The sequence below is a fragment of the Thermobia domestica genome, chromosome 11 (assembly GCF_964235325.1).
Source record: "Thermobia domestica chromosome 11, izTheDome1.hap1.1, whole genome shotgun sequence".
Classification (NCBI taxonomy): domain Eukaryota; kingdom Metazoa; phylum Arthropoda; class Insecta; order Zygentoma; family Lepismatidae; genus Thermobia; species Thermobia domestica.
This window is the reverse complement of record NC_137464.1, coordinates 94,691,041-94,707,044: the sequence shown is the minus strand read 5'-3', so window position 1 is coordinate 94,707,044 and position 16,004 is coordinate 94,691,041. Positions and strand designations below refer to the sequence as shown.

At 34.2% G+C, this 16,004-nt stretch overlaps 1 protein-coding gene across 1 annotated transcript in view; it reads right to left on the bottom strand.

The window, feature by feature from the left end:
• Positions 1-2,787: 2,787 nt before the first annotated feature.
• The window catches only part of LOC145663632 (uncharacterized), a 68,738-nt gene continuing 55,521 nt past the window's right edge, over positions 2,788-16,004 (bottom strand). The window contains exon 4 of the mRNA XM_081729733.1: positions 2,788-2,999. Within this exon, the coding sequence (XP_081585859.1) occupies positions 2,797-2,999 (203 nt within the window). The 3' untranslated portion in view covers positions 2,788-2,796. The remainder of the gene's footprint in view (positions 3,000-16,004) is intronic.

The following is a 16,004-nucleotide window of genomic DNA, read 5'->3' as shown; positions in this document are numbered from 1 at the left end:
GATATTTGGGTGGAAATTTTTAATTTTGACTCGAGATTTGAATTCCTTTTTATCCATGTACGTATGAGGCGGGAATCTGGTACAAAGTATTTTCTCAAAGTTGCAATGATGTGAACAGGCTTTGGGGAAGATGGCTGAAATTGATCTCAAACGTAGAAGAGACTGTGTAGATTCTATATTTCCAAAGCAATTAGTTCTAAAATGGATGTAACATAGTCAAAAAAAAAAAGACGAAACAACATTAATGTCAATGGAAAATCAATGAAAAATAAATAGAAAAAATAATTTCTCTACTTATCTCAAAAGCCAAAAGAGGGAGATAGCTGAAATTGGTTTAGGATTTGGATTTGTGGGCTCGCGGCATCTAAGGCCATTTAGCCCGTCATGTTTTGAGGGTTGACATCTCTCGGCGAGCACACTATCCGGGGAAAGGGAAGGAAGGAAGCGGCCTGGGACCTTTAAGTTAGGAACCACCCCGACATTTACATGGTGTGAATGAGGAAAACCCAGGAAAACCTCATTCAGGGTGGCTGGCTCGAAAAAGCGTTTTACACTTTTCGACCGAGGGCCCCTACTGGGAATCGAACTCGGGACCGCTGGCACCGAAGGCGAGAGCCTTAGCGACTACGCTGGCTGAAATTGATCTTAAATGCAGAAGAGACTGTGTAGATTCTATATTCCAAAAGCAAATTATTTTAAAATGGATAGAACGTAGTAAAAAATCAAGAATCATGAACATTAAAGTCCATGGAAAATCAATGAGAAAAATCAAGTCGTCCACATATATGAAAAACCATAACAAGGATATGGCTAATTGAAAGCCAATTGCAAAAGCATAATAAAGAGCTTAAAAACGATGTATAGCACGTAACGTAAATATGGATAGAACATTGTTAAAAGTCAAGTTGTTTGAGTATATTGATACAAGTATATGTATCTTCAGCGAAGTATCCAGGGCGCCCTACGCGGAAGTTACTTGCTTAAAATATCTCACATCTGGATTTGGAATCTCCAGACTCGATTTAGCACTCAACATGACTGTTGATCTAATCACAGGACATGACACACACAGGATTGACGTGACACAGTCAAGTCCTTATGACAAACAGGATATTCCCTTAGGTAGAAGACATTATCTTACATTACCCTAGTTGACATTATCTTAGGGAACGTACATCAGATATGAATCCAGGACTAAGGTACCTCTTCTCAAACGTTAGGAGCCACTTATTTTAATATATTTATAGTTATTGTAATATTCAGCATTGGTTAATAATGGTAATAATAATAATAATAATAATAATAATAATAATAATAATAATAATAATAATAATAATAATAATAATAATAATAATACATTTACATACATATATTGCATCATTGTTTAACAGGACAGTGTTTTGATATCACATTCACATATTTCTTGCCTTAAAAACATTGGCGAATCCAGGATGTTAACGAGAGGAACATTCTTCATATAGCACCCTCTACCTCAACTCAGCTTAGTTTCCTTCGTCAATGTTTTACAACTCGGTATTTATACAAATTACTACAATTGTGTGTAAAATTTATATACGAAGGGAGAAGCAATTTTTCTACAAAAAAAAAAAAAAACTAATCAAGATTCTTATTTGTATTATTCATAGGCCAACAGTTAAAATCATAGTACTAGTTATTTATAAACTCAAATTCTACTTGTAGCAAGGCCATTACACCATTTACATAATTAATTTTGGTCTCTTCACTCACAAACATCCGATCTTGAAAGGTTAGCTCAATAAGTGATTAATAACACAATTTGACAGGTCTCCAATTTAAGCACTATTAAGAATCATCAAACTAAACGAGCAAGAGAAATCATACGAAGCATGAATACAGAGCTATTAATTTCAAATGTTGAGTACTTTGTCTAAAAAATAAAAAAAATAAAGTATTAGTCTTCGAGATCCGTAGCTTTTAAATCTATTTATACGAGTTTCTATTGGTAAATTCCTCCATTTATTTCTCTCTACAAACATCATCAGAAGGGCCTACAAGTGGTTCTGTGAAATGGTATTCCAATTCTTCATCTTAACAAAGGAAAGCTAGAAAATGTTCTCTCGGCACTGGAAGTTGTCACAGAATGGTCAGAAATGTGTTGAGAACTTCCTTTAATGGTGGATAGGGAGTTGTTGTTGAAACACTTTTAAAGCTCGATACTAGTTGATGCATATTGGGAACCTCCTTGTAAGTAAATCTTTCCTTATTAGGGAAGATCCCCCGAAGATGTCACCAGCTTCCCACCACACAGAGACGTCACTTTCATGATTTTTCCCCCCGAGGGTGTCTGATGTATTAACACTTCTTAAAATGATCGTAATACACTAACAACTTCCAAAGAAAATCTGTTCCCGAGTCCAATAAAAGCTTTGTCAAGGATTTCCATGTCTCTGTGTTGGGGGTTCCCATTTATTAGTGAATTCTGTCTACAGAAATTGACTAGTCCCTCTCTTCTATCATTTAATTCGCCTAAACCATATTTGCCCACGAAATCCCTTTCCTGATCTTCTCCTACAACTGCTTTGAAATATCCTACTACATTTACACATGCACCCTTTCTTCTCTCTGTCTAGAATTGCTTCCATTGTCTCATAATTATCCTCTGTTTCTTCAAATGTATGTGAAGTTGTCAGTGCATATGCCTGTATTACTATTAAATCCGTACCAACGAAAAAGAAAGCAGATAGATAAAAATACGGAAGATAAAAAAGACAAATTTATTTCTTTTGTTTATTACTAGGATTAAAATTACATACATCACTTGTACAAAACAAGGTTTATAATACTTAACACCCATAATAAACTTATTACTTTTTGTAGACAATCAGCGCCGTTACAGAGATGTGAATCACAGAAACAGATTTTGGCTTCAATAACTAAAGTAGTACTTAAATCAACTTCTACACACGTGTCATTATCAGCATATGGGTTCTTCATACAACCTCGAGAGACCAATTCTTCTGGAAAAAACAAACAAATAAAATCATAAAGACCTAGTGTAGAAAATTAAAAGAGAGAGTTCTATTGACAATATTATAATTGAGACCAAATATTGACAGACGAGTAAAGTCAAACGTAAAATCAGTGCTATTTTGTTCTGAAATCTTACTTTCTAAACTTAATTTATTTTTAATTTACTGTACTTGATTTTCTAAACTAATGGTGCTATTTTTTAATGTGAGGAAGACAGTTACAAGTAGAAAAAAAATTGGAACGAATTTTAGTTCGTTTCATTTCTTACACATTTCATTCCAAATATTTTAGTTCTCTCTTTGGAAGGTGTGCTATTATAAAAATTTCTATCTTAACCATTTACGTATAGACAGTTGTCCAATTTCTTTAACTTGATCATTAAAAATTATTTCTCCTCTTTTTTCATTATTGACACCTTTAAGATTTCTATTGCCAACCTCGTAACGGAATAAAATATTTATAGTCAACCAGGGAGCTTTATCGTAGAAGGATAAATTGGCGTAGAAAAGCGGCATCATCACAGAAATTATTTTACCATCACTAGGAAAGTATATTTACATTAAGTTAGAAGTTTTGAGTTGAGTTGGGGCTTAGCGTTCCGTTTAGCAGCGAGACCACATGAGACGTGGATCTACAGCTTAGGGTGAAATCTGAGCCAGATAAGTCCCCACTGTTTATTTATCAGAATACTTTCTATCACGCCCATAATAGGTCATTTCTTGAATCAATCTATAGTAACAACCATTATTAGTACAAGTGGTGTATTGATAATAGTATGATATTTTCAACTAAATATTGAGATGTACTACGCCCAGTATCTAGTCCTGTAACAGATGATAGTTTGTAAAACGCAATGCCTTACCTTTTCGCTCCGAATTTGCAGGAGAGTCACACGATTCATCAGTCACATCCCAGTATGGGTGCTAACCGCTGTGGAGCATGTGTGGCCTGTGCACCACAGCAGACTGTCACCAATGTATTTGAGAGCATATTACTTACAGTTATAATGTAAATGGACTTAGTAGTGGCAACATAAAGGGTCAATCTCTTCAATCCGATACTATGTACTCCCATGCGCAAAAAATATTGCGCGTATACTGTAACTCACGATTTTTCGCAATTATTCCATTTTCCTTATGTTTATGCGTAAAATTCAGTTATTAGTATGTGGAGATAATAGAAAGCAATCCATCTAAGGAGATATTTCCAAAAAATATAATAAAATAATAAAAATATAAGCAAAAAACAAAATTATGTTCGGTTTTGTGTATACTGGCAATAATGTTTTCGAGGGATTTTTTGCAGTAGCACAGCACGATTGCAGAGGGAATAACTTTAGTTGAATCAAGGAACTGGAAAGTGGAATAATATATTGCATTTATTGGCTTAAATCTAGGGTGTAAATTGTCTACCAAATATAAATTAGCTTCTGTAACCAAGATGTTATACGGAAGTATAGAAACAAAGAGAAAAACTGTTGTCTTAAGTTTGGAAGTGACATGCTCTATTGCCATGAGCATTTATTTGTTAAGAAAAAGACAGGCAACAGAAGGTAGTCTGTGTGGTCAAGTGGGTAGAGTGGCGGATTAGTTATTCTTATATTGTTTTGACACCAGATCGAATCCCATGCGATCTCATCCAATTTTTTCTTTAAAAAACATTGTAGAAAGTGTATAATTTTTATGTTAATAAGAACCGAAACAATATAATAATGAAATAACTTTTTGTTTTTTCTGATGACGTATTTATTTAGAATTAGTGTATTATTACTAATAGCGATTGTTTTCAGTTTATGGTATGATATGCTTAATCATTCCCTCTCCGTCAGCAGAAGTAACTTCAACTCACTGCGAGTGTCTGTGAGTCAGGAACAGTAAAAAAAAAACATGCGCGACCTGCTGCCTTACACACAGCGTGGCGAACACAGTCACAGCGATAGCTCGTTGTCATGAAGAAAAAAAAAGCTGATGTTAAATTACTGTTCTAGTGTTTCAGTGTGTGTGTTTCTTTTTAGAGTATTGACTCTCTCTCTCTCCTTTTGTTTCATATCCACAAATGCAACAAATGCAATCATAAGTCTGTGTAAGGAAATAAAGGATGCTTTCTTTAAACAAAACTAAATTAACAGCTCTATTTGTGAGGAACACGAATGCTTCCAAAAGATGCCATGGGTATTAATTATAATCATACCGAATTATACAGTAGCGTGAAAAACTGATAATAAAATGATGTAACATGCATAAGCTTTTTTTTTTCTAGCGTGACAACACATTAAACATAACAAATTAAATTTTTGGGATTACAAATTATCACCTTACGTGTCGGTATAGGCCTATTTGTTTTCACAGTCGAGCGACGAAAGAAGAAAGTGTGGTGATAGTTATAAAAACCGAATACCAGATTTCAATGAATTCAAGCTACAATGCTCCTACATATCGAAAAAAATTATTTTTCGATGTCTGTCCATCTATTCGTCTCTCGGTTCGTCACGCTTTTACATGCACTCAAATAGAGGCCATACTGTTCAACGTATCTGGACCGAATTCTAGACATAACGTTTTAATAACATACTATCTTTCGAATTTTATATCCTTCGACACCTAAAAGTAAGGGTAATTTACTGAAGGATTAAAATTTAAAATAATTCAATTTTCTCAAGAAAAAAAAGCTGTGACGATTTTATTTAATTTTTATAAATATATATTTTATTAACAAATATCCACCGTATATGAATATTTTTTCTGAGAAAATATATATGGTGTAATTTACTGTATGGTATGCGTTCTTTTTCCACAATTTTCTCAACCACATTTCATAAATAAACGTATTATTAATAACCTAACAATATGACAACTCGTTCGAAGGAGTAGTTTACTCTTAGGGTGAGCTTTCCCCCGATGGTTTTCCCATTAATGCCTCAGGCAATTTTGTTCATATTTCGTAAAGAAATGTTTCATTAATAAACTAAGATACAGCATAAATCGTTTATTCCGTTAACATACAGAAGAAGTGGTTTTCTCAAGGGTGGAATTTTTTTTGACAATTTTCTCAGTAATAACTGAGACAAATTTCTTCTAATTTCAGTAAAAATATTGTCTGTAACACTCTTACAATATGCATAACTCGCTTGTTCCGAAAAGAAAAATCCAAAAGAGAGAGTTTACTTTGACAGTGAAATTTTTCCCGACGATTTGCTTAAAAATTATTCGATATACTGTCAAAATTACAGATAGATGAGTTTACCTTTGGGGGTAAGCTTTTAACGATGACCTTTCTAAAAACAACTCAGGAGATGTTTGTTGTTCATATTTTATAAATACATGTTACATAAATAACCTAGCTATATGGTATAATTCCCTCATCCGGAAAATCTAGAAGTGGTATAATACTTTTGACAGTAAGTTTTACCCTGCGATTTTCTCAAGAACGACTCAGGCGATTGTGTTCGTATTTCATAAATAAATGTTTTCTGAAAACACTAACAATATAGCATAGCTTGTTTGTCCTGAAAAGATCCACAAAGGATAATTTATTCTTGGGGTGACTTTTTTCATGATTTTCTCAGAAATTACTCAGACGCTTTTGCTTATAGTTCGCATACAATTATATCCTTAATAATTCCAATATATGGATCAAGTTATTTCTAACCAAAATATGACCAATGGGTATTTTACTTTTGGGCCTGAAGTTTCTTCTAGCAAAGTTTTCCAAAATATTATTTTATTCGCAATTTCCCAAATAAATGTTTCAATAATAGTTGCAGCCTAACACGAGTCAGTGTAAGAAATTCAAGCGAGAAAGTACAGTGCGTTTGCTCCGTACCCTTTCTTAAATGTATTTTCAATGTTACACCTAATCACAATTTTCCGAACAAAATCGAAACCTCTTTTTAAATGTGCCTTGTTGTGGTCAAATGGTTCAAGTGCATTGGTTCTGGATTTGATTTCCAGTGAGAGCTAGTGTACAGTATTTTCGTCCAAGAGATGTTACACGTCGGTGCAAAGAAAAAAAGTGTTTAAATAAGCCTAACCAAGCTAATCAACAAAGAAATAATACAATGTTACGAAATTATCGTAGAAACATTGTTAATATTAGGTAGGTGCGACTGAAATGTCCAAACGATGATTGTCAATTCCAAAGGTAAAAAAGTGAAAAACACAATGCCAGGTTAATCAGTGGCCTCTAGGTAAAGCTATCCTACTAACATAAGAAGTGATTGAGACGCCAAAAAATGTTGTAATCGCTGGAAGACATGTTAGGAGAATACAGAGGTGAGAGAGAGTTTAATACTGCGAATCATGGATAGTCTTCACTTTCGTTTGAGGGCGAATATTGAAGTCCGTAGGCCTACATAGGTTTGCATTGAAATGAACATTCTTTGTTTTCGGCCGGCGGGAGCTCAGGTGGTTCAGATTCCACTTTAATCAGTAGGTCCACGTCTCATATAGCCTCGCTGCTGAAAGAGACGATAAACTCAAATCACATCACACATCTTTGTTTTCGCCTTTGTTTTAGCCCATAAATGTCTCTGTTCATGAGCTCCTTAGTGGATATGCGGTTAGCGCATGCGCCTTTGGCGTGGAAGACACGGCTTCGATTCCCGGCGAGAGCTCACGTGGTTTAGAGTCCACGTTAATCAGTAGGCCGAAGTCTCATATAGCTTCGTTGCTGAACGAGACGATAAACTGAAACTCAATGTCTTTGTTCATAAATTTCTTTGTGTATGGTTTTGCATATACGTGGCATGGATATTAAATTTTGATTTCTACGCCATATGTATCTAATTACATACACACCTATAAAACGAACACAACAAACTTGGAATATCTACATTGTTTGCGTATGGAAAATCATCACGTTCTGCTGCACAGGAGAGCCGTGTGTATGGAATTCCATACACGTGGCAATCAACCTATTAAGAAATGTATAATAATAATAATAATAATAATAATAATAATAATAATAATAATAATAATAATAATAATAATAATAATAATAATAATAATAAAAATAATAATAATAATAATAAACAGAAAACGATACGATCATTTACATAATTTATAAACATAAGTTAACATTTAATAAGCATATAACTGCAATGGAATTAAGTTGTTTCTCTCTCTCCCTTAACGCAACAGCCCTTATTGTGCTAAGGCGTAGAAGAGAACTTGTAGCACTCACTCACGATTTGGGGCGGTGTGCGGTCAGAACATCGGATCCCTTTGTTGTTAGTCCTAGCTTTCTAGACGGATGCAGTTATTCCCGATAGAATATACAAGCAAATAGACTTTTGCATTATCCCTCAATGTGATACTTGTGGTTGCTTAACCGTATACAGACAGCTGTCCATGGAAGAATCGTTGATAATAATAATAATAATAATAATAATAATAATAATAATAATAATAATAATAATAATAATAATAATAATAATAATAATAATAAATAACAGAAACTCGACAAATATTCTTGCAAATAATAGGAAACAGTTTGCGTCACACTGTTCACTTTGCTAGACACACCAGTGTGCCGCGTTATACCAATTGTGCCACACTGGAATATAGGGTATGGCTTTTTAATTTTTTCCAACTATTCCAACTGCTTCAATTGAAATGGATCTATAACAATAAGAGAGTGAATTTAGTCTTCTTACCCTTCGATTTAGAAATAAGGTTCGCGAGAATTTCATAAAAGAATAATATACTCAGAATTGTATATAGTAGTTTGTTTTATTCGAAATTACATACTTTCTACAACTGTTTTTTGATTGAAATGATTTGAAATGAAACCTTTAAGTTTTACGTCCCACGTTATGCCGGCTAGGCTAAAGGAGACAGTGATGATAAGAAATGAATGAAATGGTCGAATGAAGAAAGTGGGATAAAACGGGAGAACCCCGAGAAAACTCACGCACACAGTGTCCAGTACAAGGTTCACTTGGCGCGAGCATAGATCGAACCAAGGACTCCATGCACAAGAGGAGAACGCTCTACCACTGAAACACCGTGGCCTCTGAAATTGCTTAAAGGAGAAAGGGACTACTTTATGAAAACTTGATGACAAACACATTTGTTAAAAAATACATGCTTTTCGTGAAATATTGTTTATAGACATGGGCGGATTAAGGCTTTTGGGGACCTAGAGCCGACTATTTTAAGGGGGCCCTATGTTAAGAATAGTTCCAGTGCATAAATTTTCTTTGCTGCCTTCCACAGCCTCATAGGTTTATGGAACTACCGAGAACTATGCTGTAATATTTGAATGTGCTCCAAGTTTACAATAATTAGTTTAGTTAAATCCATTATTAACAATTAAATAATTGCATTCATTATTAACAGTTAAATGCTGCTGATGGAAAGACTTAAATCTAGCGATACCGCGAGCGTAACGAGCGGAAAAAAATTAGCATCGGTCTGGAGCCTATAATATAAGTTGATTACTATATTTTACTGTTAAACAGAGGGATTTTAAAGAGCCCTCTGAGCTTGGGGTCCCGAAGCCTGGGCTCCATTGGCTCCGCCCTTAATCCGCTAATGCCTATAGATTATAAATTAAAGGGGACGGGCAGGGTCCGTTCTAAAAATTCCGGCCCGTGCAGACCGCTAGCCCCTGTGTATATGCTATCTTTGGAAATACAGTAGAGTTTCGTTTATTCGACATAAAACAGACAGGCAGAATGCCGGATAATATGGGTGTGTTAAGGAAAGACCTATTAAAAGTCAAACTATGATATAATTTTACATATTACTCATCTAATAATCATATTTTGCAAGAAACAAATATAATGCATTGACTCAGGGACGTATCCAGCGTGAGGTCCTGGAAGCTGTCCCTTTCCAAACCTCAAACACTTTTTAATAAACCTACTTTTTTCCTTTTGAGGTTCTTTTATATCAGATTACTTTGAGTCAGTGTTCAAACTGTGGGCAATGCGTTGTTGTTATAATTCTAACAAGTAACACTTCCCCAGTGTAACACTCCGATTTTGATAAAATTTGGCAGGTAGATACTACACATAAAGTAAACAAATAAGTGCTTTTTTATTTTTTTGCGGAAAAACGGTTTTAGGGGGCAAAAGCCCTCACCCAAAATTTTGAAAGTTGACGCCCGAAAGGCAAAAACAAGTGGACCAAAGCGAACGAAATTGTGCACAGATATTGCAGACGTAAAATTAGGGAATAAGTATTTTGTATTTTCCTGGAAAAAACGGTTAGGTGGGGCACAGACACCTCCAAACCTTTGATCATGAAATATCAAAAGTGCTAGTAACATGTAAGATGTGTGTAAAGGACATGAAGAATTGCAACGACACTTTGTGTATGAACAATACGCAAAAAATAAACGAATACGGTTTTTGTTTATTTTCTGCGGAAAAACGGTTCTAGGGGAAAAAGCCCCCACCCAAAATTTTGAAAGTTGACACCTGAAAGGTAAGAAAAAGTGAACCGAAGTTAATGAAATTGTGCATAGATATTTTAGACGAAAAATGAGGGAATACGGGTTTCGTATTTTCCTGGAAAAAACGGTTAGGTGGTGCACATACTCCTCCAAACCTTTGATCATGAAATAACAAAAGTGCTAATAACAGTATGTCAGAAGTGCCCAAATTTACATGAAGAATTGGAACAAAACTTTGTGTTAGGACAATAAGCAAAAAATAAACAAATACGGCTTTTTTATTTCCTGTGAAAAAAAAACGGTCTTAGGGGGCAAAAGGTCGTACCCAGAATTTTGAAATTTGACGCCCGAAAGGGAAGAAGAAATCGACCGAACTGAATGAAATTGTTCACAAATGTTGTAGAGGTAAGATGAGGGAATACGTGTTTCGTATTTTCCTGAAAAGAAAAATACTGTTGAGTGGACCGTGGTGTTGAGTGTCGGAAGGAGTGGACCGAAGCCAATGAAATTGTCTATAGATATTGGATATGATAAATAAAGCCTCTCCTGTTTCACAAGTGTCTCCATCAGATTTATTCAAATTTGGCAGATCAACAACAATCACAAACAGTATAGCGTATTTTATAGTATTTCACGAGGCAACTTTAACCCTTACAATGATTTTCCGCATAAACAAAAACACGTGCCGATTAATTTCCTGTTTGCTGTTGATGTGCCAAAATTGATAGGGACATCTTAAAAACACGAAAGTCCTTATTTTACATACAGTCTATACAATATCTACACACAATTTCATTTGCTTCGGTCCACTCCTTCCTGCACTTTTACGGTAATATTTTTTTTTTTCGGAGTGGCTCTAGGCTCCAACACTGTTTTTCCGTACAAATTAAAACACATTTCATTTATTGTTTTGCAAATTGTCCCTATACGAAGTTTCGTTGCAATTCTCCATACTTTTAGGAACTTCTGACGTATACTTATTTGCACTTTTGATATTTCGTAATAACCAACTAAGATCCGTGCCCCACTCAACCGTTTTTTTTTTTTTTTTTTTTTTCAGGAAAATACGAAACACAATTACCTCAATTTACGTCTAGAATATGTGTGCACGATTTCATCCAATTCGGTGCACTTCTTGTTGCCTTTTTGGCCTTAAATTTCAAAATTTTGGGTGGGGAATTCTTCCCTCTAAAACCATTTTTTCGCAGAAAAAAAACCGTATTCGTTTGTTTTTTGTGTATTGTCCCTACACAATGTGTCGTTCCAATTCTTCATGTAAATTTGGGCACTTCTGACATACTGTTATTAGCACTTTTGATATTTCACGATCAAAGTTTTGGAGGGGTCTGTGTCCCACCCAAACGTTTTTCTTTTCTTTTTTCCAGGAAAATACAAAACCCGTATTCCCTCATTTTACGTCTACAATATTTGGGCACAATTTCTTTCATTTAGATTCACTTTTTCTTGCCTTTCGGGCATCAACATTCAAAATTTTGGATGGGGGCTTTTGCCCCCAAAAGCCATTTTTTCGCCAGAAAATAAAAAAAAAACAGGTATTCGTTTAGTTTTTGCGTATCGTATATACACAAAGTGTCGTTGGAATTCTTCGTCCTTTACACACATCTGACATATTGTTACTAGCACTTTTGATATTTCGTGATCAAAGGTTTGGAGGAGTCTGTGCCCCACCTAACCGTTTTTTCCAGGAAAATACAAAACACGTATTCCTTCATTTTACGTCTGCCATATCTGTGCACAATTTCGTTCACTTTGGTCCACTTGTTTTTGCCTTTCGGGCGTCAATTTTCAAAATTTTCGGTGGGGGCTTTTGTCCCCTAAAATCGTTTTTCCGCAGAAAAAAAGAAACATGTATTCGTTTATTTTATGTGTAGTATCTACCTGCCAAATTTTATCAAAATCGGAGTGTTACTTGTAAGAATATACCGTAATGCCATTGAAACCAGGTGGAATTAAAGCACACTTTTAAATGGGATTATAATTTCGTTTCCGTTTTGTTTATAACATTACTGTATTAGAACGATACACTCATAGCCATTTGCTATTTTTTTATGTGATATACGTAGCAGACAGTTTTCCTTACATGTCTCTAGAAAATATTTTTTGATTTCGTTTGTGTTACAATGCAGTTTGACCGGTTCATAAATGAAAAGTAAGAAACGTTTAAGAGAAATACAGAACTGTTGCATTATTATTATTATTATTATTATTATTATTATTATTATTATTATTATTATTATTATTATTATTATTATTATTATTACTACTACTACTATTATTATTATTATTGATATTTTTGAAACATTAGAATTACATGCTTACGAGAATTCGTGTTGGGCCCCCTCCGAAAAGAAAAGCTGGATACGTGCCTGCACTGAATGATAGACGTATGAGTCATGGTATAGACGGGCGTGCTAGGCTATCGAGTCCGGAGCATCGAAAACAGACCACAACTTGCAGTTCTTCTTGCCAATTGATGCTGCTTTTTACCTGCTATGATATGTCGGATAATAATGTGGAATAAACGAAGGTCGAGACCATGGCGTATTGGTGTTTCATGCACCTAAACCTGTAAAATATTTGTGCCGAAAACATCTTTCACTCACTAGCTAAATTTGTGGGTATGATCGCACATCTTCCCTTATAAAGTATAGTCTTATAAAGAATATATATAGCATGCTAAAAACCTAAAGACCAAATTCAATAATTTTCTATAGTTTTCTTTTTTAACAACGGGAAACTTGTTTAATTCATCACGATTAATCACGTTTGATACTAAGATGTCTGTTTCTGTCTATATATATTTTTCATACTTTATTGGAGACAATTTTTTTTTCAAGAAAAGAGGATGATAAAAGAAGCTATACAACAGCATACACTAATTCTAAATAAATACGTCATCAGAAAAAACAAAACGTTATTTCATTATTATATTGTTTCGGTTCTTATTAACATAAAAATTATACACTTTCTACAATGTTTTTTAAAGAAAAAATTGGATGGGATCGCATGGGATTCGATCTGGTGTCAAAACAATATAAGAATTACTAGTCCGCCACTCTACCCACTTGACCACACAGACTACCTTCTGTTGCCTGTCTTTTTCTTAACAAATAAATGCTCATGGCTATAGAGCATGTCACTTCCAAACTTAAGACAACAGTTTTTCTCTTTATTTCTATACTTCCGTATAACATCTTGGTTACAGAAGCTAATTTATATTTGGTAGACAATTTACACCCTAGATTTAAGCCAATAAATGCAATATATTATTCCACTTTCCAGTTCCTTGATTCAACTAAAGTTATTCCCTCTGCAATCGTGCTGTGCTACTGCAAAAAATCCCTCGAAAACATTATTGCCAGTATACACAAAACCGAACATAATTTTGTTTTTTGCTTATATTTTTATTATTTTATTATATTTTTTGGAAATATCTCCTTAGATGGATTGCTTTCTATTATCTCCACATACTAATAACTGAATTTTACCCATAAACATAAGGAAAATGGAATAATTGCGAAAAATCGTGAGTTACAGTATACGCGCAATATTTTTTGCGCATGGGAGTACCTACTCAGTTCTTGAGATTGAAAATATTTTCGGCGTTACAATGACCAGCTTACGCTTTCCTGGATGATCCGTTCCCTAATCTCAAGTTATTTAATATCTGTGGCCGAGACCACTTATATGCCGTTCAGAAATGCCTCATAGGTAGTGCTGCGAGTTAGTATGAAAGTGTGTCCAACTTAGTTCGTACTTTTAATGGTATTATTCATAAGTTCCTTCAATGTTCGAAGAACAACATAACGATAATGTCAACATTAAGGAATTAGTAAAGTATCGTATTTAAGGTGTAGAAGTTATATGACATCCATGCCACTTCTTATGACTTAATTTGAAACAGAAACTAATATTAATCCCTTCTTAGAATATATTACCAACAAAAGTGTATGTAGTTAGATTAATGGTAGAAATAATTTGAAATAAAGTACCATTAGTGCTATACAAAATAACAGACGTCACTGACAAGAAGTAAAATCTGTCGAAACTCAATGATTGGTAAATAAAAAACAAATGAAATTCATTCAAGAGGTAGAAATAGCGATTATTTAAAGAAATCAAAGTAAACGGGATATAGGAAGATGAAGATGGTAAAATTAACATCCTTCCATGTGAAAGGTATTTTACTCTTGGGTGTGTGCTTGTCTATCTTAGTGGAAGAGATAAATCAATTGCCAATAATGCTAATGACATAATCGATTATGGATGTGACCAAGAAGGAAGGTTCAATGACTGCGTAAATTAGGTTATCTAATGTATGAAATATAGACTTGTGAGATTTACAAAAAAATCAACAAAATTAACAGTTCCAAATTATGTAAGAAATAACCCATATACGAAAGAACGCGAGATGTATTTTATACTGGATGCACAAACCTACGAAGTTCTACTACAAAATTAACGACCTATAGGGGAAAATGTTGTATTATGATATGAATAACTTGTAGTCGGCCTGTACACTAAAGTGCAAAATCTTCCAATTGGACATTCATTCTCGAGAAGTGGAATTGTTCCTGCTATTCAATCTGTAAGAAAATTGGTGAGGGCAACAATTCTCCTACAAACGAATATATTTTATTCTGTCGCACAGTGCCTTTCAGGTAAAAAATAATTGTTCTCTAAAAGTGTATGTAGTTTGTCGAAATTACTGTTTGCTATCAGTGAGTGACTGTCTTGGCGAGAAATAGATCAATAAAAAGAAGGTTGATTTTTAATGGAAAGGAACGCGTTCAAATAGGCCGTATTAAAATTCATCATAATCCTGGAAAAAGAAGATTAGTACAATCTTATTAAATATGTTTTGAACATTTGTCCAGTGTGAAAACTCAGGAAAGACAATCATTAACAAACCAAAATTTACTTTAAAAATATTTCACACACCTAGAGTAAGACTGTCGTTAACTCTAAAATGTCAATTTTACAAACAAACAAACAAACAAACAAAAAAGTATCTAAAGAAACTTAATTATCTGTTTTTGGAATTGCAACGTTATTTCAATATGTATAGTAAGCGAAACACTTCCCTAAATACATACAAATTGCAATTATTAGGGTCAAGATGCCGAATATCGGATACTTTCCCAATATTAGATACCGAGAAATATTCCGCGTAAGGTGCTGCAGCCTAGCGACCGTTATCTTAAATGCACATCAATTGGTGGGCTATTAGACGCCTGAGTTATATCTCTCGCAACATGTTTATTTGTGTTGTGAAGTGTTTAGTGATTTTGACCTTATTAAATATTTCTAATACTGCAGTTTATTGCATTATGTCGTCTGTAAAGGTAACCTAATCATTTTCATAATATAATTATAATATAGGCTAAGAAGAGTAGTTTTAAATTACATGATGTTCTGGTAGTTCGTTTCTGTTTACGTGATGTATATAGTTGAAAGTTGCCACATGACCTAGGTTGCCAAATATCGGATAGTACAGAGGTTCCAAATATCGGATATCACTTATTAGGGAACGGTATTGCTGACGTTATTCTTCGATTATTACAGATAACAGA